The sequence below is a fragment of the Pleurodeles waltl genome, chromosome 3_1, assembly GCF_031143425.1.
Source record: "Pleurodeles waltl isolate 20211129_DDA chromosome 3_1, aPleWal1.hap1.20221129, whole genome shotgun sequence".
Classification (NCBI taxonomy): Eukaryota; Metazoa; Chordata; class Amphibia; order Caudata; family Salamandridae; genus Pleurodeles; species Pleurodeles waltl.
The window spans coordinates 617,810,704-617,836,758 of NC_090440.1; the positions used below are offsets into that span (position 1 = coordinate 617,810,704).

Genomic DNA, 26,055 nt, shown 5'->3' on the forward strand with positions numbered 1-26,055 from the left:
TCATTTGTGGTATTGGAACCAGTGACTGTATTTAGTCATGCACATGAGGTACAAAGAGCATGTGCTGGTGGGTTTATTTCCAATCGATGGAAGCAATTCGGACCTGAGGGGCAGGTTACTGAACTGAGGTAGACAATTTTTAGCTGATAGAAGCATTGCTAATATAGCAAAGTTTTTATTGAACTGAAGAGCAGCACTTGCTGGCTGCTCTGAGCACTCTGAAACAAGTAATGACATTATACTTGACAAAACTCACTTTTTAAAGGAAATCATTCTAATGTAGTCATTTTAATTGGAAAGATAACAGACAATGAATCAATGTTGTTCTGATCCAAAGTAGGCAAATCAATATTTTAAATATAATAACCGTCTTCTGATCCTAAGTACGCAAAACAATACTTTTGAACATAATGACCATCTTAAGATCATAAAACAATGATACACTATGGACAATACCATTCCAAAATTCCTGCCAGTTTAGAAATACTGCACATATAGTATGAAGCACACTGCAAGTGAAATGAGGGGCAGGCGAGTGGCCCAATACAAAGGTCATGATAGCTGCAGGATGCTCAGAAAGAAAAAAAGGACAAAAATGAAAGGAAGTGTTTAGAAGTAAATATTTTAAAACTACTGGACTAATCATCATCACAAATATTAAAGTACACACATTTTCATGTGGGCGTGCACATGCCATCAGGCAAACTGCCTTTACTCACAAGAAAACAGCAAAAACAGCTAATCCACCGCCCCTTGCAGTATGTTGTCAAGGGGAGAAGCACAACATAAATGGCACGCAAACAGAGTCATGAGGACTGACCCAAAGAACTTTTTCGTAAGTGTATGTATGCAGAGTTGTTTTTCTTTTTTTGTATAAGCCTGCCAAATAATTACACCTGCCAGCGCATCATTACATGGTACGTGCATTAACACGGTTTAATATCAATTAACCCGTAAGGGCCTATTAGTTTTAAGACGATTTTCACAATAAATGTCAGACCTGCTGCTTTCATTGTTATTTTTCTTAATACATACATTGGTCCTGTGGCACGTGACATAACTTTTCTTAATGAATCAATCAGACCTGTACCCTTTATAATTGGCTCATCACGACAACTTGCTGGGGCCTGCAGCTTTGTCATGTGTTTTCACAATAAAGAGATGAGGCTTACACCATCTGACATAACTTTCCCAAGTAAAACAATAACATAGAATTACCACTGGTTTTTCACCCTAATATGTACTGAGCATGAGCTCTCCCTCTAGAGAACCATCAGGCATAAGGGCATAAAATTAGAAATCTGCACAAAATTGAAGCTGACGAAAAATATGCAGTGTACCCTAAGAGGGCCTAACAAGGATTATTAAAATGCAAATCTCTTCCCCCACAGTTTTTCAAAGGGGATACCCAACAGCAAACCCTTGCCTACTACGTAAGCTGTGACATTCCATGTGACAAGATACCAGTATACAGATTTTAAAACAGTACAATGTTTTAAACCAAAGGTTTTAAAACAGCTACTACAGTAAGCTGTGACATGTCATGTAACAAAATACCAGTATACAGGTTTTAAAACAGTGTAGTAACAGCCCACCATTGAAGACAGTTTGTCTTTAACATATGCTTTTTACAACTGATATGCCAAGTCTACTGCTTTTGTTATAGATTTTTATAATATAATTATCTGACTTATGGCATCTAATATAACTTTTCACAATGAACCAATACCCTTTATCATTGGCTTGCCAAGATAACCAGCTCAGGCATACTGTAATGAGCACAAACTTTGCAACAAAGCAGCCATTTGTATCAAGTCATAAAATTACAAACGTACAAAATTAAAGTTGGTAAAACAATTTACAACTCTTCTTAAAACTGCGTAATAAGGATTCTCAGGGTGCAAAGTTTCTCCCCAAAGGGTTTATCACAGGGCGTAACAAACACCAAAATCGATGCCTACTATGGTAATCTGTAAAACATTATGGTGATTGTGTGTAGCCAAAGTCCCTCTCTCAATAGAGCTTCTTAAAGCTCTTTTTCTGTTGATCACATAAGGTAACAAGCATTGGCAAAGCCAATAAGTCTCGCCTATGCAAGAGCTATTGGTTGTGCTAATGTGTTTTAGCCATGTTGTTCACCAGCATGGCTGCTGTTCGGCATGGCTAAAAGCTAGTGGCATAGAGGAGAGTGGTGTGGAGTGTCATAGAGTGAAATGTCGAAGAGTGGAGTAGAGTGTTGTAGAGTGGAGAGGCAGAGTATAGTGTATTGGAGTGGCATAGTGCAGAGATGTATATTGTGGAATAGAGTGCAGTGGACTGGTGTAGCGTACACTGGCATAGAGTGGCATTGAATTCAGCGGCGTACAATACAGCGTCGTAGAATGCAGTGGTGTAAATTAGAGTGGTGCATAGTAGAGTGGATTGGAGCATAGTAGAGTGCAGTGGCGCAGAGTAGAGTGGCGTAGAGTGGACTGATGCAGAGGGCAGCGGCAAAGAGTAGAGACGAGTGGCATACAGTGCAGTGGTGTAGATGGCAGAGTAGAGTAGAGTGGCTTAGAGTGCAGTGACGTTGAGTTGTGCAGAGTAGAGTAGCATAGAAGGGTGCAGGGCACAGTATAGTGCCACAGAGTGCAGAGGAGTAGTGCAGAGTAGAGTGGCATAGAGTTCTGTGGCAGAGACTGTAGTGTTCCAGAGTACAGTGTCAGAGTGCAGAGGTCCAGAGTACAGTGGCGTAAAGAGCAGTGGCATACAGTGATGCAGAGTTGAGTGCACTGGCATAGAGTGCAGTGGTTAAGAGTAGAGTGGCGCAGAGTTGAGTAGAATGACAGAATGCAGTGGCGTACAATAACTTGTTTCAGAGTAGAGTGAACTGAAGTGGAGCGGTGCAGGGTAGAGTGTAGTTGCATAGAGTAGCATAGAGTGTAATGGCATAGAGGAAAGTGGTGTAAAGTGCAGTGGCATAGAGTGCAATGGTGTAGAGTTGATTAGAGAGGTGTGCCGTGGATTGGAGTAGTGTGCAGAGGCATAGAGTTGAGTGTTACAGAGTAGAGTGCTTTGGCGTGAAGTGTATTGGCATACAGTGCAGTGGCGGAGAGGGCAACTTACCAAGTGGTGTAGAGTGGAGTTGTGCAGAATAGATTAATGCAGCCTAGACTGAGTGGTGTAAAGGGCAGAGGGGCAGAGTGCAGTGGTGTGTTGTGGGGAAGAGTGCATTGGCATAAAGTAGAGTGGTACAGGGTAGAGTAGGGAAGCATAGTGTGAGGTGGCGTAGAGTAGGGTGGTGGAGAGCAGTGGCATGGAGTGGTGCACAGTAGAGTGGAGTGGTGTAGAGTGAAGTATTCATGGTGTGGTAGCACACTGCCATTACAGGCAACACATTTTCAATTGTAATGACCATTACATTTGCACAAACTATTGAAACTATACAGTGCACAGACGGAAATGTGTGTAAATTGCTTTGCCTATTTTAATGATTTGTTTTGAACATAGTAAAGTATGTTTCTAACACTTCAGAAATTACAGAAAATGTGCTTCATTTGTGCGTTCATAATTCGGATATATTCTCAAATACTTACATAGTTCATTTAAATGCTGTTGGTGCAAAAAAAAAATCTTTCCTACACCCAGTACCCAGCAAGAATTGTCACATAAATCCTCTCACTTTGAAGTCAGAGAAAGAAAAGTAAACAAGTGCCATTGGAAGACAGCGCCTGACATTTGACCTCGTTCTTTGAATACACAGCAAATGGGATGAGATAAGAACAAGATTTAAAGGCCTGTTAACAGAAAGCAAGTTTGTGGAAGAATCTAGAAAAAGCATGGGTTAGGCAATTGGAGGGACGACCTGAACCAGCAGATAAAGCCAGCAAATGGAAAGCCTGTAAGTGTGAATTACAAACCACAAAGCCAATGTTAATCAATAAGCTGAATGCATTCCTTGGTCAGCTTTCTGAAAGTCCCCCAGATGCCTTTATCAAACCAGACAGTTGTGCTGTCTGGTAGGCTATGGCCTAAAAAGACAACTGTAATGTCAAGCCAGGCTTAAAAGAATAAATGTTGTTGGCACCAAAACCTGCCTTATGCAGGTGGTATTAGGCATGGATCTAGCCTTGGAATGCAAGCCTGCATGGACGTCAAGAGCCCCAGACAATTATGAGACTCCATCAGTATGCCACTGTAATGCAGAATTTATAAATCTAAAATTAATTTTGTAAATGAACTTGACATGAGCCTACCACCCCAGCAGCCTTAGTTGGATACTGAACTCTAATTTGAAATGCAATTTTTGTGGCTTACACTCGGATATACTATTTAGAAACTGCATCTTCAGTATAATCAGTTTTGACCAATAGTGCAATGCAATACATGGTGATTTTACAGTGAGAAATGTCTTTTACATCATTTTGTATAAGCACATGCCTATGATCTATTTTAAAGAAGAGACAAACTTCCATTTGGGAAGTGCATTTGAATGAAAGAAGGGGAGGGCTGAACAGTGAAAGATGAGGCGATGAAAAGTCTGGGAATTTTTAATGATCATGTAAGATATTTAGCTATGGCAGAGAGTTCACCCAATCATTTCTTATTGGAGCTGAGACCACAGGAAGGCCTGTATTCCATAAGCACAGTTATATGAGTTGCATACCGCTCAATCTGCCCTGTGTCTTCTGCACTCATACACAGCAGGGCTGTTCTTCCTCTATTGAGAAGTTCAGGTGTTAAACTTGCCAACATGGCTCTGAATTTTCTGAAGTTCGTCTGCAATGAAAAACAGAAAATTATGCTGCCCCTGGGTGATGGGCTAATCCGATATGTGGTCCATGAGAAGGCAAGTGTTAATGTTGGGTGCCTGCCAAACAAAACCTACCCCCTCCAAGAGAAGTAGGTGTTCAGGTTCCAGGGACCTCTCCACCTAAGGTGCCTCAGGAGAATTCAAATAATAAAGCACAAGAGGGACTGGAATGTTCATGTGAACCTGGGTCTAAGACTCATAGAAAAAAAATATTCAAGTGAAACACACTTAACTATATCAAATGGTGCAGGAAATCCTGCTGCTGAATCAATCAGAAACACAGTGTTTGTATGTAGACAGTAAACAATCTGTAGAGAGAATGATATATAGTGCAACCAGTACTGAATTATGTTGTATTAGCCAAAACAAAAGACTTTTATTCTTGTAAATCACTCTCATAAGCTAAAAACCACAGTAGTGACAACAACGTAGTAGTGAAAAAAATGCACCCCACGTGGGAAAAACAACACATTCAAGGAAATAAAATCACTATTGTTTCTACAATAATTGGTGTGTTGATATATGTACAAAGACAGCCACTATTAGTATTTGAACACATTCATCCATAAGGAAAATTCCTTGTTCGGAAAGGGAAGGTCTGTCTTGTTAACTGTTGATGACGTTTTAACCCTTAACAAGAATACCAGAGTCTCACCAGGACACAAAATAACCTGGGGAACTAATTTAGAGAGCTGTATTAGGAAAATGGAATGTAGTAGTAGTAGTAGTAGTAGTAGTAGTAGTGTATCAAGGTGAGCGAAGGAGAAGATACGTACTGGTTGCCTTACAATAAGGATGCAATTGATAATGATTCTTGATGCAAAAGCAGTATTTTGGACAAGCCTGTGGTATCTGAAATGTGAGAATTAAAGGCCACAAATAAGTAAAACAAAAACAAGGTATTTTAAGCCCACACGTTATTTCCCATAGGGGCAATGCTCACCAGAGTACTGCTTGTAAAAATTGCCAGTATGTCAGATACATCAATTTGGATGGGGTACTTACAGGAGGCCTGTAGCACCACACTGTGACGTAAAAAAAAGGGAAAGAATTGGAATCAAAATATAATCTTAAACAAATGTCACCTAATAATAATAAATAATCCAAGGTTTTCCAGGAAAACTCTACCTCTAATGGCGAGGGGTTGCTCAGTAACAAAATGATGCAAAGAGCAAGTCCTTCAAGCCTAAATCAGCGCGTCCTCCCGGTCAGCGAAACGATGAAAGAAGAAGAGCAACATTGCTCCTCTTTCGAATATAAAAACATCCGGCAGCACATGCACGGTTGCGTACGCCTGGGAGCACACTTATTAATCAAGTGACAGCTGAGAGGGGTGCGAGCACGCACTGTCAGTACAACCTAGGCGTCTGGGCGGTGAAAAATACTTTCAATCACTTTGAAGAGGCATATCATTGAGACAAAGGACAGGGATTAATCAAGAACACTGAATTATCATTAGAAAATAAATTGAAAATTGAAGTGAAAAATAGAGAAAAAAAAAAGAAATCAAGGATTCAAACTTCGACCGTCAATGGTCAAAGAATCCCATTAAAAGCTGTTGAGCTAATCCAGCAGCTACCAGAAGGGACACTTTTTGAGTAAACAATGGGGTAACTACCCATCTATATCACAAAAACCAAAGCTGAGAAAGGTGCAAGTTACCTTTGCACGCGTTGTCAGTAGAACCTGGGCCTACCGGTTGTGAAAATGTCTTCCAAATCACCTTGGAGAGGCATATCAATAAGGCGAAAGACAGGGCTTGATGAGGGACATTCAATAATCATTAAAAAGTAAATTGAAATTTAAGTGAAAAATAAAGGATTGAAACCCTGACTGTCAGTGGTCAAGAGATCCTGCTTAAGGCTGTTGAGCTAATCCAGCAGATATCAGGAGGGACACTGAGTATACAAGGGATAAATACTCTTATATATTACAAAAACCATTGCTACTGATCTGTACAAATATGACTATATATGCACTCAAAACTCTATAAAAGGCTTAAAAAATGTTTTTTAAAAAGGGTTGAGGAAAAGGATGAAAACAAGAAGTAGATAAAAAATAAATTTGAGGAATCAAACACTGGATATCAGGGGGCCGAATAGTTCAGCATAAAGCTAATGAGCTATTCAAAACACCTACAGGAAGGACAGTGTTATCAGTGTTTGCCAGTCAGCCCGCCTGCTATGTTGAACAGCTCTCTAAGTCTGTGAATTCTGGCTCGTGGCAATCCAATAGTGTATAAAATATATTTCTGTAGTGGCAAATCAGTGACAAAGTATCTACAAAAGCGAGAGGGGACCTCAAGAGATTACTGCATATTTATGATGCGGCAGGCGGTCACCCAAGCGCTCGTCAACCAGAATAGGATTCTCTTTATGAAGGAACAGCAGGGGGCACCTGAACATTGAAGTGGAGGAAGAGGTATTACACACATATTATTATTACAATAAACAAATTACCTACAAGTGGCAAAAAATAGAACCATTTAAGATGAAAGTAAGGTATAGTATCCTTTCAAGAAAACAATGTATTTTTGCCATTCCTCCATGGTGTTCAAACCTTTCCTTATAGAGTCACATTTATCTATCCATCTGCATTCCAGTCTTTGCAAGTTCAATGACCTGTACCCCCACTTGGAGATGCTGACTCAATTACTTGCCATCTTAGGTTCTCCGTCATGTGTTGATGTTATTGAAAATGTTGGACCATTGGAGCCGTTTCTATATGACATCTGAGGCGGCTCCTGTGCTGGCTGATTCTTGTCCATACATGTTGAATTGTCTGCCCAATATAAATAAGATCCAAGAACACCAAATACAGTATATAACATTAGTAGAAGCACAGTTGGTATGATGTTGTAGGGTAACCTGAATTTCTCTATGTATGAACATTTTTGTATTAAATGTATATTTAGAAGCAACACTGTTTCAACATTTGTAATGACCCTTATTGGACCCTAGGCCCAATGGAGAAGGCAATGTGTGGTCAGATTTTTTAATTCTGGTGTCTGCATGTACTAAATGATCTTTGATATTTCTCCCCTTCTTATATTAAAAGAGGGGGTTTGAAAGAGGTCTATATTTTCAAGGATGAACCAATGTTTTTTAATGATTTTGACAATCTGTTTGTTTGTGAACAAAATGTAGTTACACAAATAGTTTTGTCAAATGAGGGTCTGTTTTGAGTTTGTAAAATTATTTCTCTAGGGTTGTACCATGCCCTTTTTAAAGAATTTCTGAACAGTCGTTTCAGGTAACCCCTCTCTCGCAATTTTTCATTAAGTATTGCCCCTTCTCTGAAATAATTACTTTTCAAGGTGCAGTTCCTACAAAGACGGAGGAACCGGCCAAAAGGCAAACCATCCTTAAGAGCCTTGGGGTGCACTCTGTTATATTGTAAGAGTGTGCTGCGTTCCACTGGTTTGCGGAAGAGAGTAACAATTATTTGATTATCGTTCTTGATTACCAGGTCCAGAAAAGGTATACTGTATTGATCTACACTGCATGTAACCTTGAGATGGGATTAGCAACTGTTGAGATATTGGGTAAACAAGTTAAGTGTTTCCTTTGTGGCTGTCCATATCAAAAATAGTCATCAATGTACCGTTTACAACAGCGCATTTTGCAGAGGAAAGGGTTAGGGTCAATATTGATAAACATGAGCTCCAGATGGCCTCAATACAGATTTGCCAGATAAGGTGCAAAAATTGCTCCCCTGGAAGTTCCAGAGCATTGTTCATAGTAGTCTTGTCCAAACAAAAAGTAGTTTTTGGATAAGGTAATTTTCAGTAGTTCGATTATGAAATATATTGGAACCAGACAGAGAGCAGGACGGGTGTCTAAGATGTTCTTGATCACTTCAATACTGTCTCTCTGAGGAATGTTCGTATATAAAGAGTCAATGTCAAGAATGACTAGAAGCTCATGCTCTGGATCAAAATCCATACCTTCAATCAAGTTAATCATGTATGTGCTGTCCTTTACAAATGTGTCTAGAAGGGGAACAAACTCTTCAATAAAGGTATTTATGTAGTCACCCAAGGGCTCAAGAAGAGTCACACCAGGAAAGAAAAGGGCAACCCAGTGGATTAGTTGTATTCTTATGAATTTTGGGTAAGGGATATAGTACTGGGATCATATGGGATCTTTTATTGAGAAATTCAAATTCTTGTTGTAAGAGGAATCCTTGTTCGAGACCTCGTGATGTTGTTTCAAGAATAGGGCGCTTGATCTCTGGTAAGGTATTTGAAGTAAACTTTCTGTAATGTCTCAGATTGTTAAGCTGCCGCATACTTTCAGCTTCACATGAGTGTGTATCCTATATCACAATGCCACCTACCTTTTCAACAGGTTTGATTACAATCATGGTGTCTGATTTTAATGAATTAAGTATTGTCTCTGACCATGTGATGCTATGTGGTATGAAAGGTCTTTCAGTTCAGAGATTATTAATATCTTCCAAGACAATGTTCTCAAATGCTAGGATCTTGAGGGGTGTGAAAGTAGAAGCTGGTCTTAGTTGTGATGCTGAAAAAGACATTGGGGGATCCTTATCATGGAAAAAGTATCACAGCCTGAGCTTCCTAAAGAAACAATACAGTTCTAAGTTCAATTTTTAAAAAGTCAGTGCGTTTCGTTATTACCAAGAACAGCCTGTTGCTCAATAGGGAGATCTCATCTTCATTTAATATTTACTGTGATAGGTTGAAAATTGGAATTGTTTGTATCACCTCTTAGGTCAAGTGCTAACAATTTATAATGGCTGGAGTGCCATTGATTGAGTTGGTGTTACTGTGGTAGGGCAATTTATTCAATGACTCTCTGGTCCCCACTTGCAATAACCTCTGCCGGTCTCCTGTTCCCTAGAAATTGATTCCATGGTCTACCTCAGTTCCCCCTGTTTCCCCTGCCCCTTGAGGTTTTTCCTTAAAAAAGGCAGGGTGCGGAATTGTTACTGCTTGTACCTTTTCCTTCAATAAAGATGTGAGAGAATCCTATTTTGGTTGACGAACTTGTGGGTTGACCGCCTGCCCCATCATGAATATATAGTAATCTCTTGAAGTCACCTTTAGCTTTGTCAGATGCTCTATCAATCATTATACCGGGAAGCCACCTGGCAAATACCTATAACACAGCCCTTTCTGTAAGCAGCTTGAATAGCTCAGCTTTATGCTGCACTCTTCGGACCCCCAATATCCAGGGTTCGATTCCCTACTTCTTCTTCTTGTCGTCCTTTTCCTCAACCCTATTTTAAAACATTTTTAAGCCTTTTATAGAGCTTTGAATGTACATATTATTCATATTTGTACAGACCAGTAGCATTGGTTTTTGTAATATAGAATGGTATTTATCCCTTTTATACCTCAAAAAGTGTCCCTCCTGGTATCTCCTGGATTAGGTCAACAGCCTTAAACGGGATCCATTGACCACGGATGGTCAGGGTTTGAGTCCTTTATTTTTCACTTACATTTCAATGTACTTTTTCATGATTATTCAATGTCCCTGATCAAGCCCTGTTTTTCGTCTTATTAATATGCCTCTCCAAAGTGATTTGGAAGTAATTTTGAACTGCCGGTAGGCCCAGATTTTACTGACAGCATGCTCGAAGCCAGCTCGCTCCTTCTCAGCTTTGGTTTTTGTAATATAGAATGGTAGTTACCCCATTGTTTACTCAAAAAGTGCTCCTTCTGGTAGCTGTAGGATTAGCTTAACAGCTTTAAACGGGATTTCTTGACCATTGACGGTCGAAGGTTTGAATCTTCGATTTTTTTCTCAATTTTTCACTTTGTTTTTCGATTTATTTTTTAATGATAATTCAATGTCCTTGATTAATTAATTAGTCCTTTGCCTTAATGATATGCCTCTTCAAAGTAACTGAAGGTGTTTTTCACCACCAGAAGCCCCAGGTTTTACTGACAGCACGTGAGAAGGGAACTCGTGCCTCTCTCTGCTGTTGCTTGATTAATCAGTGTGTCTCCAGGCGTACGCAGCCATGCATGTGCTGCCAGATGTTTCTATATTAGGAAGGAGAGCAATGTTGTTCTTCTTTCATCATTTCTCTGACCGGGAGGGCGCGCTGATTTAGGCACCATAAGCATTCCCCATTGAAGGAATTGCCCTTTGCATCATTTTGTTACTGAACCACCTCTAACCATTAGAGGTAGAGTTTCAAAACCTTGAGTTATTTCTTATTAAGTGACATTTGTTTAAGATTCTATTTTGATTCCAATGTGTTCTCTTTATGTCACGCTGTGGTTCTATAGGCCTCCTATGAGTACTCCATCCAAATTGATGTATCTGACATACTGGCAATTTTTACAAGCATTACTTTGGTAAGCATTGCCACTATGGGAAATACTGTGTGGGCTTAAAATACCTTGTTTTAGTTTTACTTATTTGTGGCCTTTAATTCTCACATTTCAGATACCACAGGCTAGTCCAAAATGTGTCACTTGCATCAAGAATCATTATCTATTGCATCCTTATTGTAAGGCAACCAGTACTTATCTTTTCCTTCGCTCACCATGATGCACTATAACTACATTACATTTTCCTAATACAATTTTCTGTATTAGTTCCTCTGGTTATTTTGTGTCCAGATGAGACCCTGGTATCCTTGTTAAGAGTTGAAACGTTATTGACAGTTAACAAGACAGACTTTGCTATTCATTCCCTTTACTATAAGAGAAATTGTCCTATGGATGAATTTGTTCATATACTAATTGTGTCTGTCTTTCTACATATATCAACACACCAATTATTGTAGAAACAATAGTGATTTTAATGGTTAATGTGGTATTTTTTCTCACTTGGGGTGCACTTTTTTCACTACTACACTGTTGTCACTACTGTGTTTTTTTAGCCGATTACAGTGATTTACAATAATAAACGTTTCTTCCAGGGGATCCTCATCAATAGTCCTAAACATTGAATATTCCCGCACTCGTGCGGGGACCCCGGAGCATACATAAAATACACACATGTATAAGTATGAAATATACACGAAAAATATATAGCATTTTTAGTAGACAATTTTCATACCAAACTCATGTATACATGGATACAACAGCAATGCAGACTATATTGATAAACAGGCTAAAATGCTTTATTTCTATGGAGTTGTTTTTTTTTTTTTTTAAGACAGTCCCTTTCAAATTTACAAGAAGAAAAAACTTTCCAAAGCCCGATAGCTGGGCCCAGGGAAAGAAGCAGTAGCAACACCAGTGAAAAAAGAGAAAAAACTACATTGAAAACAATGGAGCATTATTAGCCAATAGGCTGCATGCAGGCTAACACAGCAGAACCACAAAATTTGGCACCGTGCCTTTAAGACCCTGAGCACCTCCAGTATCCCACCATGCCTCAGGGGTGAAGGAGAGGTGACAGTTGGTTCGCAGTTAGGTCAGTTCTTTTTTCCGGCTTCTTCTGAGAGGATCCTGGAGCATTGAGCTCTCAATTTTTCTGAGTTTTTCACAGAAAAATATTTAAAAACAGCATTTGTCTACCTTCACTCGACGTTTTACACCTTTGTCTGAGTCAAGGGATTTTTTCCTGACTGGAAAATGCCTTCTCTTTTTGTGAAGTGCCCTTCCTGTGGGAAGAAGAAGGCCCAGTCTGATCCACACCCTCTCTGTATTGTGTGTTTGCCTCAGAGCCACTGCCCTGACACCTGCAGACACTGCAAGAACATGTCAAAAAGGACTCTGAAGGACAGAGAGAAAATCAGGCTTCATGGTCTTCATGAGAGGCAGAAGACATCGTCCTCTTCACTTCCCAGGAAGCCAACAAGCCATTCTCAGGAGAGACAGGCTAGATCGACGTCAGCTGGTAGGAAGGTGCCTGTCTGTTCCTCGTCTACGTCATCGCTGCCACCGTCGCATCGTCACAGATCGCCGTCAACGGCGACCCAACCAACGTCGATGGATACGACGTCGAAGGTACATTGCCATCATAAAGGCAGATCTCCGTCGACGGCAACCCACCGATCGACGTCGAGCCAGCACCGCCGTGCTCATTCGCTGTCGAAGGCCTCACATCCCTCAACGGCATGGAAGACGACGTCGAGATCGCCTCAACGGCGAGAGCAGAGACTTCCGCCGTCGGCAGCCCATCACTCGACGGCGAGGCACACGACGTCGAGCACATCGCGTTCAAGGGACCACCGGTCGCCGTCAAGGCGCTCGACGTCGAGACCTGAGCAGTCCACGGTACATCTTTCGACGTCGACACAGGTGTGGCCTATCTCGCAAGGAGAAGAGCGTCGGTTACACCGGCTGATAAGGACATCACTTCAACAAGTCCAGTGGTCTCCATAAGGAGTGGATCGTCGAGGCGGTCGAGAGCCACATCGTCTGGGCACGTCTCACCTATCGCCAAGGTGGTTGGAGAGTCTTAATAAAACGCCTGCTTCTCCAGACTCTCAATACTCTCGAATGTACTCACCGTCGGCTTCTCTCCCGAGGACACCATCGCCAACAGCGCATACAAAACGGGCTCGTACTGCGTCTCGCCAGTCTGCCACTAGGCCTCGGCGCACTACAACAAGATCTAGAAGCAGGTCACGCTCCCAGAGAAGATCAAGATCGCGCCGTCACAGAAGGTCTCCTTCTTGGTCCACATCGTCGGGGTCTTCAGTAAGAGGGTACTCCCCGACTCTAACGGATTCTCCACCAGCTAGAGTTTCCCCAGTGGGCGACATCACAACTTTCAACGAGGTGCTTCTCAGGGGAGCACAAAAGCTGAATGTTGAGGTCCCAGAGCCTTCAACCTCCTTGTCGGTAATCTTTGAAACCCTGCAACACAGGGCGGTTTCAAATAAATTGTTACCGCTGGTGCCTGGTCTTCTACAACCAACCATGGAGACATTTTTAACACCAGCAAACCTCCGTTCAGCTCCCACTAGGATCTTAAAGAAACACAAGGCACCTGATCACGATCCTTTGTTCCTCAGGGCTGATCCACCACCAGACTCAGTCATATTGGCCACAGCCCGTAAGACACATTCAGTGGCGTCATCCTCTACGGTTCCACCGGACAAGGAGAGTAGACACCTGGACTCTCTGGGGAGGAAGATGTGTGGCACGGCGGCTTCAATAATGAAGGTCTCCAGCGCCTCTGCACTCCTAGGTAGATACGATCGGTCCCTCTGGGACTCACTGAGCAGGTTTGCAGAAAAGCTGCCTAGAGAGGACAGACAGGATTTTCAGGAGATCCTTCAGGAGGGAAGTCTGGTGTCCAATCAGATCATCAGTGCGTCGGCAGATGGTGCAGACTTGGCAGCACGTGGTTACGCGCATGGTGTTTGTGCGAGAAGATCTTCCTAGCTAAGACTCACAGGATTGAAACAGGAAGCGCAGCAGCGTATCTTGAATCTTCCGTTTAACGGAAACTCCCTATTTGGGACCCACATGGATGAGGAGATGGCGCGTATGAAGGCGGAGGTTGACACCATGAGGGCAGTGGGCCTTGAGAGGAGGAAAGACTTCAGGCGAAGGTACAGGCCTTACGACAGGCGCCCGTTCCAACAGAGGGTTCAAACCCCTCATTGGTCCCAGAGACCACAACAGAAACAAGGGCGTCCCCTCTTCCAGTCTCGTAAAGCCACAAGAGACCGAGGTTCAAGCAGACCTCAGCAGTCTACCCCCAAAGCCCCCGCAAAACAATGAGGATTCGCTTCCCTTAACACCGTACACCACTCCGGTTGGGGGAAGTATCACAGCGTTCATTCACGAGTGGCATGGCATTACAAAAGACAAATGGGTGCTGAGCATTGTAGAGAGTGGATACTCTCTTCTTTTCCGGCAACCTCCTCCTCACTTGCCACCAACCAAATCCAGTCCTGCTCACATGAGCTTATTACGCAAAGAGGTTCATACTCTCTTACAGAAAAAAGCAATAGAAAAGGTTCCAGTCGCACAAAGAGGAAAGGGGGTGTACTCCTGCTATTTTCTAGTAGCACAGAAGGGTCGGGAAGGAGTTTTCAGACCGATTCTAGACTTGAGGCTGCTGAACAAATACATAAAGAAACAAAAGTTCAGGATGCTGGCTCTCCACCAGATTTTCCCTCAACTGCATCGAGGAGACTGGATGTGCTCCATAGATCTGCAAGATGCGTATTTTCATATCCCGATCATTCCCAAACATCGGAAATTCCTACGATTTGTGATAGCCTCCCAACACTATCAGTTAAAGGTGCTCCCTTTCGGCCTAAAATCTGCCCCTCGCGCATTCTCCAAATGCGTAGCAACAGTAGCGGCGCATTTAAGGAAGCAGAAAATCTTGATTTATCCATACCTAGACGACTAGCTACTGAAAGCCTCCTCTCCGGAACAGGCGAAAAACCATCTGGACATTGTGCTCAGTGTTTTCCGATCTCTAGGTCTTCAAGTCAACTTCCAAAAGTCCACCCTGATCCCAACACAAACCCTCCACTACCTGGGAGCAATACTGAATGCAGAGCTCGAAAGAGTGTATCCTTCGGAGGAGCGACTGTTATCAAAAAGGAGGAAGTGTCAAGACTTTCTGGGTTCCCCCGTGCGTACGGTCCGTCAGGTGACATCTCTGTTGGGCTCCATGGCCTCTTGTATTTTCATTGTCCCGAACGCCAGATTGCATATGAGACCTCTCCAAGAGGCTCTGGAGGAAAACTGGAATCAACACACAGGCCACTGGGAGGACAGAATGCTTCTTCCGGTAGGAGCACGACAATCATTACGATGTTGGATGCACAGACATCACCTGTCAGTGGGAGTTCCTTTTCATCAGCCAATCCCGTCCGACACTCTGGTAACGGATGCGTTGCTTCAGGGCTGGGGAGCTCATCTGGGTTCCCTTCAAGCTCAGGGCTTGTGGTCCAACAAAGAAAGGGCGTACCATATCAACCTGCTGGAGATCAGAGCGGTTCATCTGGCTCTCAAGTCATTTGCTCCATCGATTCAGGGAAAATCTCTCCTAGTACAAACGGACAATACGATGACAATGTATTATCTGAACAAGCAAGGAGGGACGAGATCACTCCCCCTGTCTCGGGAATCTCAGGCCATTTGGCATTGGCTCATAGCGAGGGGAATGTCTCTTACAGCAATTCATCTCCCAGGGCAGCAAAACGTGGAGGCAGACTTTCTAAGCAGAACCCTCGAGGACGCCCACGATTGGGTTCTTCACAACGAGGTCGTCGAAGACATCTTCGTTCAGTGGGGTCGGCCTCAGTTATATCTCTTCGCAGACGAGATAAACAAGAAATGCCCAGACTTCACGTCCAGGTTCTACCGTCCGGGGTCTCGAGGAAATGCCCTGTTGATCGACTGGTCAGGGATATTTCTCTACGCCTTTCCACCGATTCCCCTCATACTAGCTGTGATAAACAAACTCTACAGATCCAGCACCAGAATGATTCTCATGGCCCCGCAATGGCCTCGTCAGTTCTGGTACACGGATCTCCTCAACCTATCAGAACAACCGCACAGGAGGCTGCCGTGCAGACCGGATCTCCTTTGCAGGCTGGGAGGAAGGATACTTCACCCCAACCTTCCCTCTCTGAGCTTGACGGCATGGCTCCTGAATTCCTGCAGTATGGGCATCTAGGGCTCTCGCAGGAATGCATGAACATCTTAAAGGAGTCCAGGCAGCCTTCCACGCGGCGCTTTTACGCGTTCAAGTGGAAGAGATTTTACATATGGTGTCGTCAGCAGGGTCAGAATCCTATTCTGGCTTAGGAGGAGGTCATATTGTCTTACCTGCTGCATCTGGCGAAATCGGGTCTGCAAGTGTCATCTATTAAGGTACATTTATCTGCCATTACAGTCTATCGTAAGTCACCTTCTCAGGAATCCTTTTTTACAAGACCAGTAGTCAAGGATTTCTTAGAAGGTTTGAAGAAGGTTTTTCCACCCATTCGAAAACCCTCGTCTCCATGGGACTAAACATAGTATTATCTAGACTCATGGGCCCTCCTTTCGAGCCTATCCACAAAGCTTCTTTACAACACCTTACGGGGAAGACAGCTTTTCTCCTAGCCATTACTTCAGGGTGGAGGGTCAGTGAAATTCAGGCTTTGTCCTCCAAGGAACCGTACACGGTTTTCCATGAAAATAGAGTGGTTCGACGAACTCATCCATCATTCTTACCGAAGGTGGTGTCGGATTTTCACATTAATCAGACTATTTCACTACCAACTTTTTTCCCCAATCCGGATACTCCGGCGGAGAAAGCTTTGCACTCTCTGGATTTGAAAAGAGTGCTAAAATTTTACTTGGATAAGACCAAATTGATTAGACGCTCTCACCACCATTTTGTAAATTACGGTCATATGAGAACAGGCGATGCAGCCTCGAAACGAACCATATCTAGATGGATAGTTTCATGTATTGTTACTGCATATCAATTGGCTAACAGTTAGTGGCTAGGCCTAAGGCTCATTCGACAAGAGGAAAAGCGGCTACTGCTGCCCTCCTTAATAATGTTCCAATCTCTGAAATCTGTAATGCTGCTACATGGAAGTCTGTACATACGTTTACTAGGCATTACTGTTTGGACTCAGATGCCAGAGCAGATGCTCAAGTTGGGCAAGCGTCTCTGAGAAATGTGTTTGCATAGTGTATATCTTTTCCTGCACTTCTATTAGACAGTCCGCAGAGACAGGGGATGGGCTTGCTAATCTATTCAATGTTTATGGCTATTGATGAAGATCCCCTGGAAGAGAAGGATAAGTTACTTACCTGTAAATCCTAGTTCTCTTCCAGAGGTATCCTCATCAAAGTCATAAACAACCCACCCTCCTCCCCGGACGCAAGTCTCCTAGAAGTGCAGGACAGACCATCTCTCTAATCTGTTGGATACATTGTCACCGTAAAAAAGTACTGACCTAACTGCGAACCAACTGTCACCTCTCCTTCACCCCTGAGGCATGGTGGGATACTGGAGGTGCTCAGGGTCTTAAAGGCACAGTGCCAAATTTTGTGGTTCTGCTGTGTTAACCTGCATGCAGCCTATTGGCTAATAATGCTCCATTGTTTTCAATGTAGTTTTTTCTCTTTTTTCACTGGTGTTGCTACTGCTTCTTTCCCTGGGCCCAGCTATGGGGCTTTGGAAAGTTTTATCTTCTTGTAAATTTAAAAGGGACGGTCTTAAAAAAAAAAAAAAACTCCACAGAAATAAAGCATTTTAGCCTGTTTATCAATATAGTCTGCATTGCTGTTGTACACATGTATACATGAGTTTGGTATGAAAATTGTCTACTAAAAATGCTATATATTTTTTGTGTATATTTCATACTTGTACATGTGTGTATTTTATGTATGCTCCGGGGTCCCCGCCCGAGGGCGGGAATATTCAATGTTTATGACTTTGATGAGGATACCCCTGGAAGAGAACTAGGATTTACAGGTAAGTAACTTATCCTTTTGGATTATACAACATAATTTGGTACTGGTTGCACTATATATCATTTCCTCAACAGATTGTTTACAGTCTAAATATACTGTTTTTCTCATTAATTCAGCAGCAAGATTTCCTGCCCCATTTGATATAGTTTATAAGTGAGTTTCAGGAGAATTCAAAGCCTCCCAAACAGAAGTAACTGCAAAACTAATCCTGCTATCACTTACCACCTTCAAGAGATTTACGGAGATCTTTATGGTTAAGACACATTTACAATGCATAGAGAGGCCTGGGGCTCCAAACACCTCACAGCAGCAGGATAATTCCTTTAGGGGGAACACCTTCAGACTACAGGGAACTGATTGTGAGGATTACCCTGAGGATTCTGAGGACAAACATGGGCAGGGCAGAGCAGACCATGGCATCCATTGCCCAACACCAAGCTACACCGCATAGCATATACACTGCAAGAGGTAGACCAGGACAGGGACCGGTATTGGTCATGCTCGAACCAGATGATATTTACCGCTCCAGGTCACCTATGTGGACCTGGCCAAAAAAGTGGGCTAGTATGTACCCAGCAGGTTACTGAAGTCCCTAAAATATGAGGGCTAGAGGCCACCTTGGGGCTGAGCACACTTGTTAGTTAAAGGAAGACAAAGTGGTCCTTACCTGGAAACTGGTCCAGTTTGCTAAGGAAAACAGAAAAAGAAAGGTTGTGGAGGTCGTACTAGGATAAGTTCCTGGAAGTCTTGGTAACAGTGATAAAGACACTTGAAATCAAAAGGAATCAGAGAATCTTAGTTTCTCGGAATTCTGCCTATCAGGATGGGCCCAAAAGGCCATTATTTTCCTGGCAAACGCCAATTATGTGATTTCAACTGAGAAGAGACAAGCTCTTCTTATGAAGGTGGACAATAAATAAGGGGATATTGCTGCTTCAGAAGCAGGCCTGTGCCCCAGGGAGATCTTTTCTTTGAGCATTTCCATACAGAAGTTTGAAAATCCATCACCACCTTCACCAGTTTAGATAAAGTCCAGGCTTCCCTTAAAAAGGCTTTTGGTGCTACGTTTCTTGCCACAGCGGCCCAAGGTGGAGGATGGTTGACCTATCTTTTTACACTGCAGGGCTCCCAGGGAGGGCCACATTTTAGGAGAGCAGTGGCAGAACCAGAAGTGCTTCAAAAGATTCTTCCCTCACAAGGGAACGTCTGCAGATGTAGACCACATGGAGGCTTTGAAGAAGCAGAAAACTCCCCAAGAAGATTATCAGGTACGATTATCAATTTTTGCTGTGAAAAAAATCAGGCATTGAAAAATATCTTTGATAGGTAGCTGCCTTGACAACAAAGGCTTGAGTTCTACATATTATAGCATGTTTTCATAGCAGGGCTGGCATGCAGCTTGATAGACAAAAGGTGACAGCATTAGTAGTGTTGAGTTTCTCTCACATCGTGTTTTTTTAGCAACCTTTTTCTACATGAGAAAACAGACAAAAATCACCAACTGCTGGTAAATCTAACTGTGTTCATCAAGTGGCTCATCTACCACTATTTCAAGATGGAGGTTATTCACCTGTTCGGGGACACTCTCAGATCTGGCAAATGGATGGTCTAACTCAAACTGAAGGACACTTACCTGACGTTGCCCATACTTGCACCTCACTGGATATTTCAGATGTTCACCTAGAGGGAGCAGATATTTCAGTTCACTGCCCTGTCCTTCTGATTATCATCAGCCCCACAGTGCTTCATCAAGCTTTTGAAACCAGCTATAGAGTTCCCAGGTCACGAGGGGGTAATACTGATAGTCTCCTTAAACAATATCTTAGTGATGGGACAGTGCCTTGGCAGGTTAAATTCGCACATGGCAATTATGGTAAACCTGCTTTGGGAGTTGAAGTTCTCTGGAATGAGCTGAGGAACAACTTAATCAGGGACAAGGTTTCACTGCATTTCCCAGCAAAAACATAGGTCCCCTTTCTTCATTAGTACAAGTGATATTTCTTTAACTTCAAAATATGGCCTTTCAGAGACTCAAAACATTTCAAATGAGGAGAGATCTTATGTCCTCAGAGAGTAAAATGCTCTCAGTGCAAGCCAGGTCAGACTTTCAGGGGTAGTTGAACTGCACTGTAGCATGAAAAGGGAGAGTGATCTTCAAGGTAGTGTTGGACCTGTTAAGAGTCAGATGCCAGCCACTAAGGCTAGGGGGCTTGCTGTGGAGATGTCTCTAAGGGCAAATGGGATTAGGAGAAGAATGTAATCTCCATATCAACTATTTGAAGCCCCTGGCCAGCTCTTTTGCAGACAGATTCTTGATCAAGAACAATAATGTATGCTGTGTAGCTTTGAAGATGAACAAAGTGTCAGTGGTACACTTTGGCATAGTTTGTCAAAGACTGTACTTTTTGTCTGGACAACCAAATTTCTGGGATTTCTAGGATTGTGGAGCATCTTTTTGACACCCAGAGCTTGCTGGCTGATTGGCTATCCAGACATCTCCAACATGCAAACGATTAGGAGCTAAACAAAACTGTTTTAGGCTGTGCTTTAAGATCCAGTTTGCATCTCAACTGATGTTTCAGATTTTGAAGTATTTCAGTTAGACGCAGACCCAGGAATAGGGCAGCCGATGCTTTCCTGAAGGACTGAACGCATAAGAACGATTGCACCTTTTCTCCATTTCTCATAATCACTATAGTGAATGCCGACACAAGCAGTGAGACTGCAAATGTGGTCTTGCTCTGTTGGCGATTTTACATAGGTTAAGAGCAGAAATAGGAATGAAGAATTAACCAAAGGAAATCTATGTGGAACCACCTTCATGTGAAGGAAGGGGGCCGGGAGTGGTTCACGAGCAATTGCGCCTTACCTCCGGGGCTCTGAATTGTTGTTGGTGATGATACTGTATACCATCTTTTCTTGGATATGGCAAAGAGTTATCTCTAGATTTTGATGTTGAGCTTTAGAAGGACTGCGTAGCCAAATAGGTAAGAAAATGCATTATCCTAGCTTCTGGGTACATAACAGAATTGAAACTTTCTTCCTCCGGCTTGTTTGTCAGCAACACTGGCATACCCAATTCAAAAAGAGTTGATGCTTGGAAGAGATACAACAGCCCACACAAATATTGCAATGGCAGTTTTCAATATGAAAACCCAAGAGGGGGTGTGAGCTATGATGATGCTGTTGGACTCCCAGAAGGCATCCAACAAGGTCTACTGGCAATTTTTGTGGTTAATACACACTGCTTCAGCCTTGGTACGCAATTTATGACCAGGGTGCAAGCCCAGTATCAGGGATGTTCTACCATATTGTGTACATGGGGGATATGTCAGAAAGTTTTGATCACAAGGGGAAAAAGAGAAGGATGTTGTTTTGCCCCAACTATTTGCTCTGTTTCTGGAGTTCTTTTTAAGACCTATCAATGCGTTCCCCGATTCCACCCCTTCCCCAATCATGAGCACAGAGGTAAAGATCACAGTTTATGCAGATGATATTGCAATCTTTATGGCAGCACCTGATACTGAAAGGGAAGCTAACAAGTTTGAGAAAGGATCAGGGTACATTCTAAATTATCAGACAACACTTTCTGTGCACTGGCAATATTAGGAGCATCACCCTCGTTATGTGCCATACTCTAGTTATTAAGGAAACAATAAATAAAATATAATTAATAAAAAGAAACTTTCTTTCTCAATAACAGGCAAATTTTACATTACAACTGATGGCACAGCTTAGCTGACATCTTAACTGTGTGCCCAGTAAACATCTTAAACCCAATACACGAATGAAACAGAAAACCCTCAAAGAGGAAATTGACAACATACATGGTGGAGCTGATCAACCCTCTTTGGTCTATACAACTAAGAGAAGCACCCTCCTCAAAAGGTGCAGTTAAAAAAAAAAAAAAAAAAAAGAATCTTCTTTTTTGCAGACCTGATTTTGGAACACCCAGCATAATTCTAAAACAGACTTTCCCTTTCAAACATTTTCACAGGGAGCTCAATCCATGCTACCTTTATATTCTATCACCCTGCACTACATGACCGGGTTTTAATGAGGAGCAAAGTGATAACAGGTCAAGATTTGAGAAGACAGACTTCTCCTGCATTGTAAACCTTGTGATTATAGTATGCCAGTGCCCATGACACTCCACTGGCTATAAGTTTCACACTGGGTTATCTTTAAAACACTATGCTCTGCATAATGCAGAGCAATCAAAGGAGAACTCCAACAAAAGATACAAGATCAGCAACTTTGATTGATCTCTGCTCCTATAATTTGCTACAAATGGAAGTGCCATGTTACAACTGTCGTGCTTTTCACATACAGAAAATGCACAGGTACCTTGCTTTCCAGACACCAAAACAACTTGGCCTTTCAAGGTTTAGAACTCTGAGTAAGCCTCAATTCTGTAAACAGCAACAGCAATTAGTCTCTCATACACATACCATCCTGGCCCATGTTAGACATACCAAACAACCATACCTTAATAGTAATAGTGATGATAGTTAGGGCACTTCCCTCTACGACTCCGAATGTGTACGACTCACCACAACCAAGAAACTGAAACAATTGGGTAGCATCTTCAAGCAAGGTACACAGAGCAGGTGCTTTATCAAGCATGTTTTACCAAATGTCATATGTCTTCAACACATACTGGCAGTGACACAGCTAGACCATGTGTCTCAGGCATCATAACCAACTCTCTGGACATATTACAACCACACACAGGTCCGCCTGTAAACGTTTCAGAATCTTTGAGTGCTATAAACCCACACTTGTGGCAGTTAAAAAAATGATTCTGTTTGAGGAGTCACCCTCTGATTTATTTCAGGAATGTTTGGATTGCATGGTTTCTTGATTTTGGAAAACTGCCATTCAAATAGGTCTCTAGAGCAAAATAAACCAGCTAACATGGTCTGAATAAGACTATGGTTTTCTGAGAGTTTAGATGACCACAGCAATGGAAACTGAGGGTAGATTGTGGAAATTAATAGCCTGTTGCTTTTTCTCGCAGTAGATAGCTGGAAAATCTTGCCACTGCAATATTGTTTGGGGTGGGTGGAACTAACATACATAAAAAACCTGTAAGTATTTGAATAAATCAATTCCAAAACAGTGACAGATATAATAATGTTATGTAGTACAGACAAATTGCAATAGCCTTACGAGAATGGGTAAATGCACATGTACTATGACAAAAGTAGATGCCACAGGGGATTCTAAAAGAACAGGGACAGAGGCAATTGAGAAATGGTGAAAGAGTCAAGCAACTGACATGCATTTTTAGTGGAAGAAAGGAGAATGAAGTGTAACTGGAGAGTTTCAGTTAACACAGATTTTAGAGGCTTTGACATTTGTAAACAGTTAGTAAAAAAAAAAATACGTGTGGACATTCACTTTAAGAACTGTTTGATGTATTTGAAGGGCAGAACTAAGTTAAACTAAAATGATATACAGCATTTTATTAACGTTTTTGCATACATTAGGCTTGTGAACAATGGATATATCATTTGTTTTTCCGAATAAATTGGTGATTTCGATACTTAAGTGTGGAGCTGCTGCAGTAAACATTGCGGGCTGTTTCAGTGTTGATAAAACAAACAGCATGTAGTTGTTATTACAAGTGTTCACTGAAACGTTACATCAACAAAGATGTATGGATAATAATTGATGGTTTGTTTTTAATCTAGGGAAGTTACAGTGATAATAACAAACTAGGTGTATTCATGAGAATTGGGAGAGAAGACTGAGCAATGAAAATTAGATTTGTTTAACTGCTAGAGGGCTTCTAGAGAAAGATGCTACTGTACAGTGCCGGTCATTCACACCTACCAGAACATGTCCAGTCAGAGAGGCAGCGTTCGCTACTGATGTGGTGAAGACGTTGTCTGCTGAGGTTCCCACACTGGCCACAGTCACTGTTGTCACTTCTGTAACACAATGAAATTGTGCTCATAATATTATGTGCATATTATTATTTTTTTTAAAACAAATACAAAAAGCAAACTAGTTGCAACAAAAATTATTGTTTCTGCCGGTAGCTGTGGGGTGGGAGGGCTGAGGGAGCATCGTGGAAGTCCGACTGGCTGGAACAGGACATTAATCTCTGCTCCCCCTTAGCTTATACTCCCAGTGCTCTTTAGCCCATAGGTCCATGCTGAAAGCAGACAATACATACAGACTGAGGGGGTCATTATGACCCCAGCAATGAGTGGAATGAGAATGGCGGGTTGGCTGCAGCCAACCCGCCACTTCCCCACTCAGACCGCCATGGCAGTAGCAGCCGCCAGACCGAAGATATCAATCTCCAGCCCGGCGGGCGCTACAGTACCGCCGGTGGCATTTTGAGCCAGCCTACGACCATGGTTTTCACGAGTTAGCAACCCTAACACTCCTGAGATGCCACCCACCCATCCCCCCTCATCCACGCTCCCCCCCTTCCAATCCCTCCAATACATCCGCAGACACGTACCACGCATACACCCACTCACTCACACTGGCATACACGCATTCATACACGCATACATCCAGTCATGCTTGCACACATACATAGACACATTCACACTGACATGCAGGCACGCACTCACATTACCATTCATACACGCATTCACACACATAAATACACCCAAGCAAACAACACTACACACACAGACGCATTCACACATACATTCATGCACACAACCCCCCCCCCCCACACACACACACAACACTCCCACCCCTCCTACCCAGTAGGAAGCCCAACTTACCCTCTTCCAGGTGGTCTTCCAGCAGGGAACGGGAAGGGGCGCTGCTACCACCAGCAGCGCCCGATAGCAGAACACCGCCAGGCTGTATCACAGGTCATGATAAGGCTGGGGGCGGTCTAATGGCATGGCAGTGCTGGTGGTAGCAGTGCCACCTTACCACCATCCGCCAGTATGATCACTGCCGGATTTCCACCCTTCTTGTGGCGGAAGTCCGGCTGTGGTCATAAACTCGCGGATAGATGGTAGCAGCGGTGACGGTCTTTTTGTGACCGTCACCTCAGCGGTAGGCGGTTTTTACCGCCAAGGACATAATTAGGGCCTGAGTCTGTTCCTGCTAGTGCCAAGTACTGCAATTTCTGCATTGCTCATCTTGAGTGAACCAGACGCTTGTGCCTGAACCGGCATCCTATCAGATAATTCTTGTGTTTACATGAACCCTGCACCACCCCCATGTACCACAATCCACAGCATAATTTTATCCTTTTGTGGAGGTTTTCCACAATTTATCTAAAATGTGCTTTATTATTAGCTGTTCTGTGTTTGAATTCACACATGTATTAACATGAGCTACTGCAATGGAAAGAAATCATTAAGATGTGTTTTAGTGTGTTTTATGGCTCAAGTTAATTAACTAGGCCTCAGTTAGGCCTTGTCTCCATCTTTATTAAAATGGCTGCATAATCATAGTGTTTATTCTGTGTCTATATTTCTCGCTCAACACTACATGCAGCAAGATGTGCACTGTTTATTTTGTATGATATATTGGTTTTGAAGAATTTCCTAAAGGAAGACTTTTTGCTAAATTCTAAGGCTCTTTCTGCTAACAAACTGTATTATATTCATTCACAATTGTTTTCTGTTTTTGTATAACTAGTTTGTTATGATACTTCTGGATGACATTACGTCAGAAGGGAAAAATCAATATTCATGTAGTGGGTTAGTACTAAGATGGTAGGCTTATGTGACGTTTACAAAATATGATTTGCTGTAATAATGTTCACATCATGATGACTTTGCATTTTTTTTAATTAATTCATCTGCAAAAATTGGATAAATAAACTCTGAATATGGACCAAAAACAAGCATCTTGGGACCGGTTTCGGGGTATCACCCCTCATCAGCCAGGCAGT

General features: G+C 42.5%; 1 protein-coding gene across 3 annotated transcripts in view; it reads right to left on the minus strand.

Annotated features, from left to right (window-relative positions):
* DEAF1 (DEAF1 transcription factor) overlaps positions 1-26,055 on the minus strand; it is a 360,680-nt gene that overhangs the window by 302,095 nt on the left and 32,530 nt on the right. For 2 of the 3 annotated variants that reach the window (XR_011201388.1, XM_069223091.1), the window contains exon 2: positions 24,012-24,109. The exons of the other annotated variant lie outside the window; for it this stretch is intronic. Coding sequence is in view for 1 of the 2 variants with exons in the window: in XM_069223091.1 (XP_069079192.1) it covers positions 24,012-24,109 (98 nt within the window). In the remaining variant the exon portion in view is untranslated. The remainder of the gene's footprint in view (positions 1-24,011; positions 24,110-26,055) is intronic. 3 annotated transcript variants of the gene reach the window in all.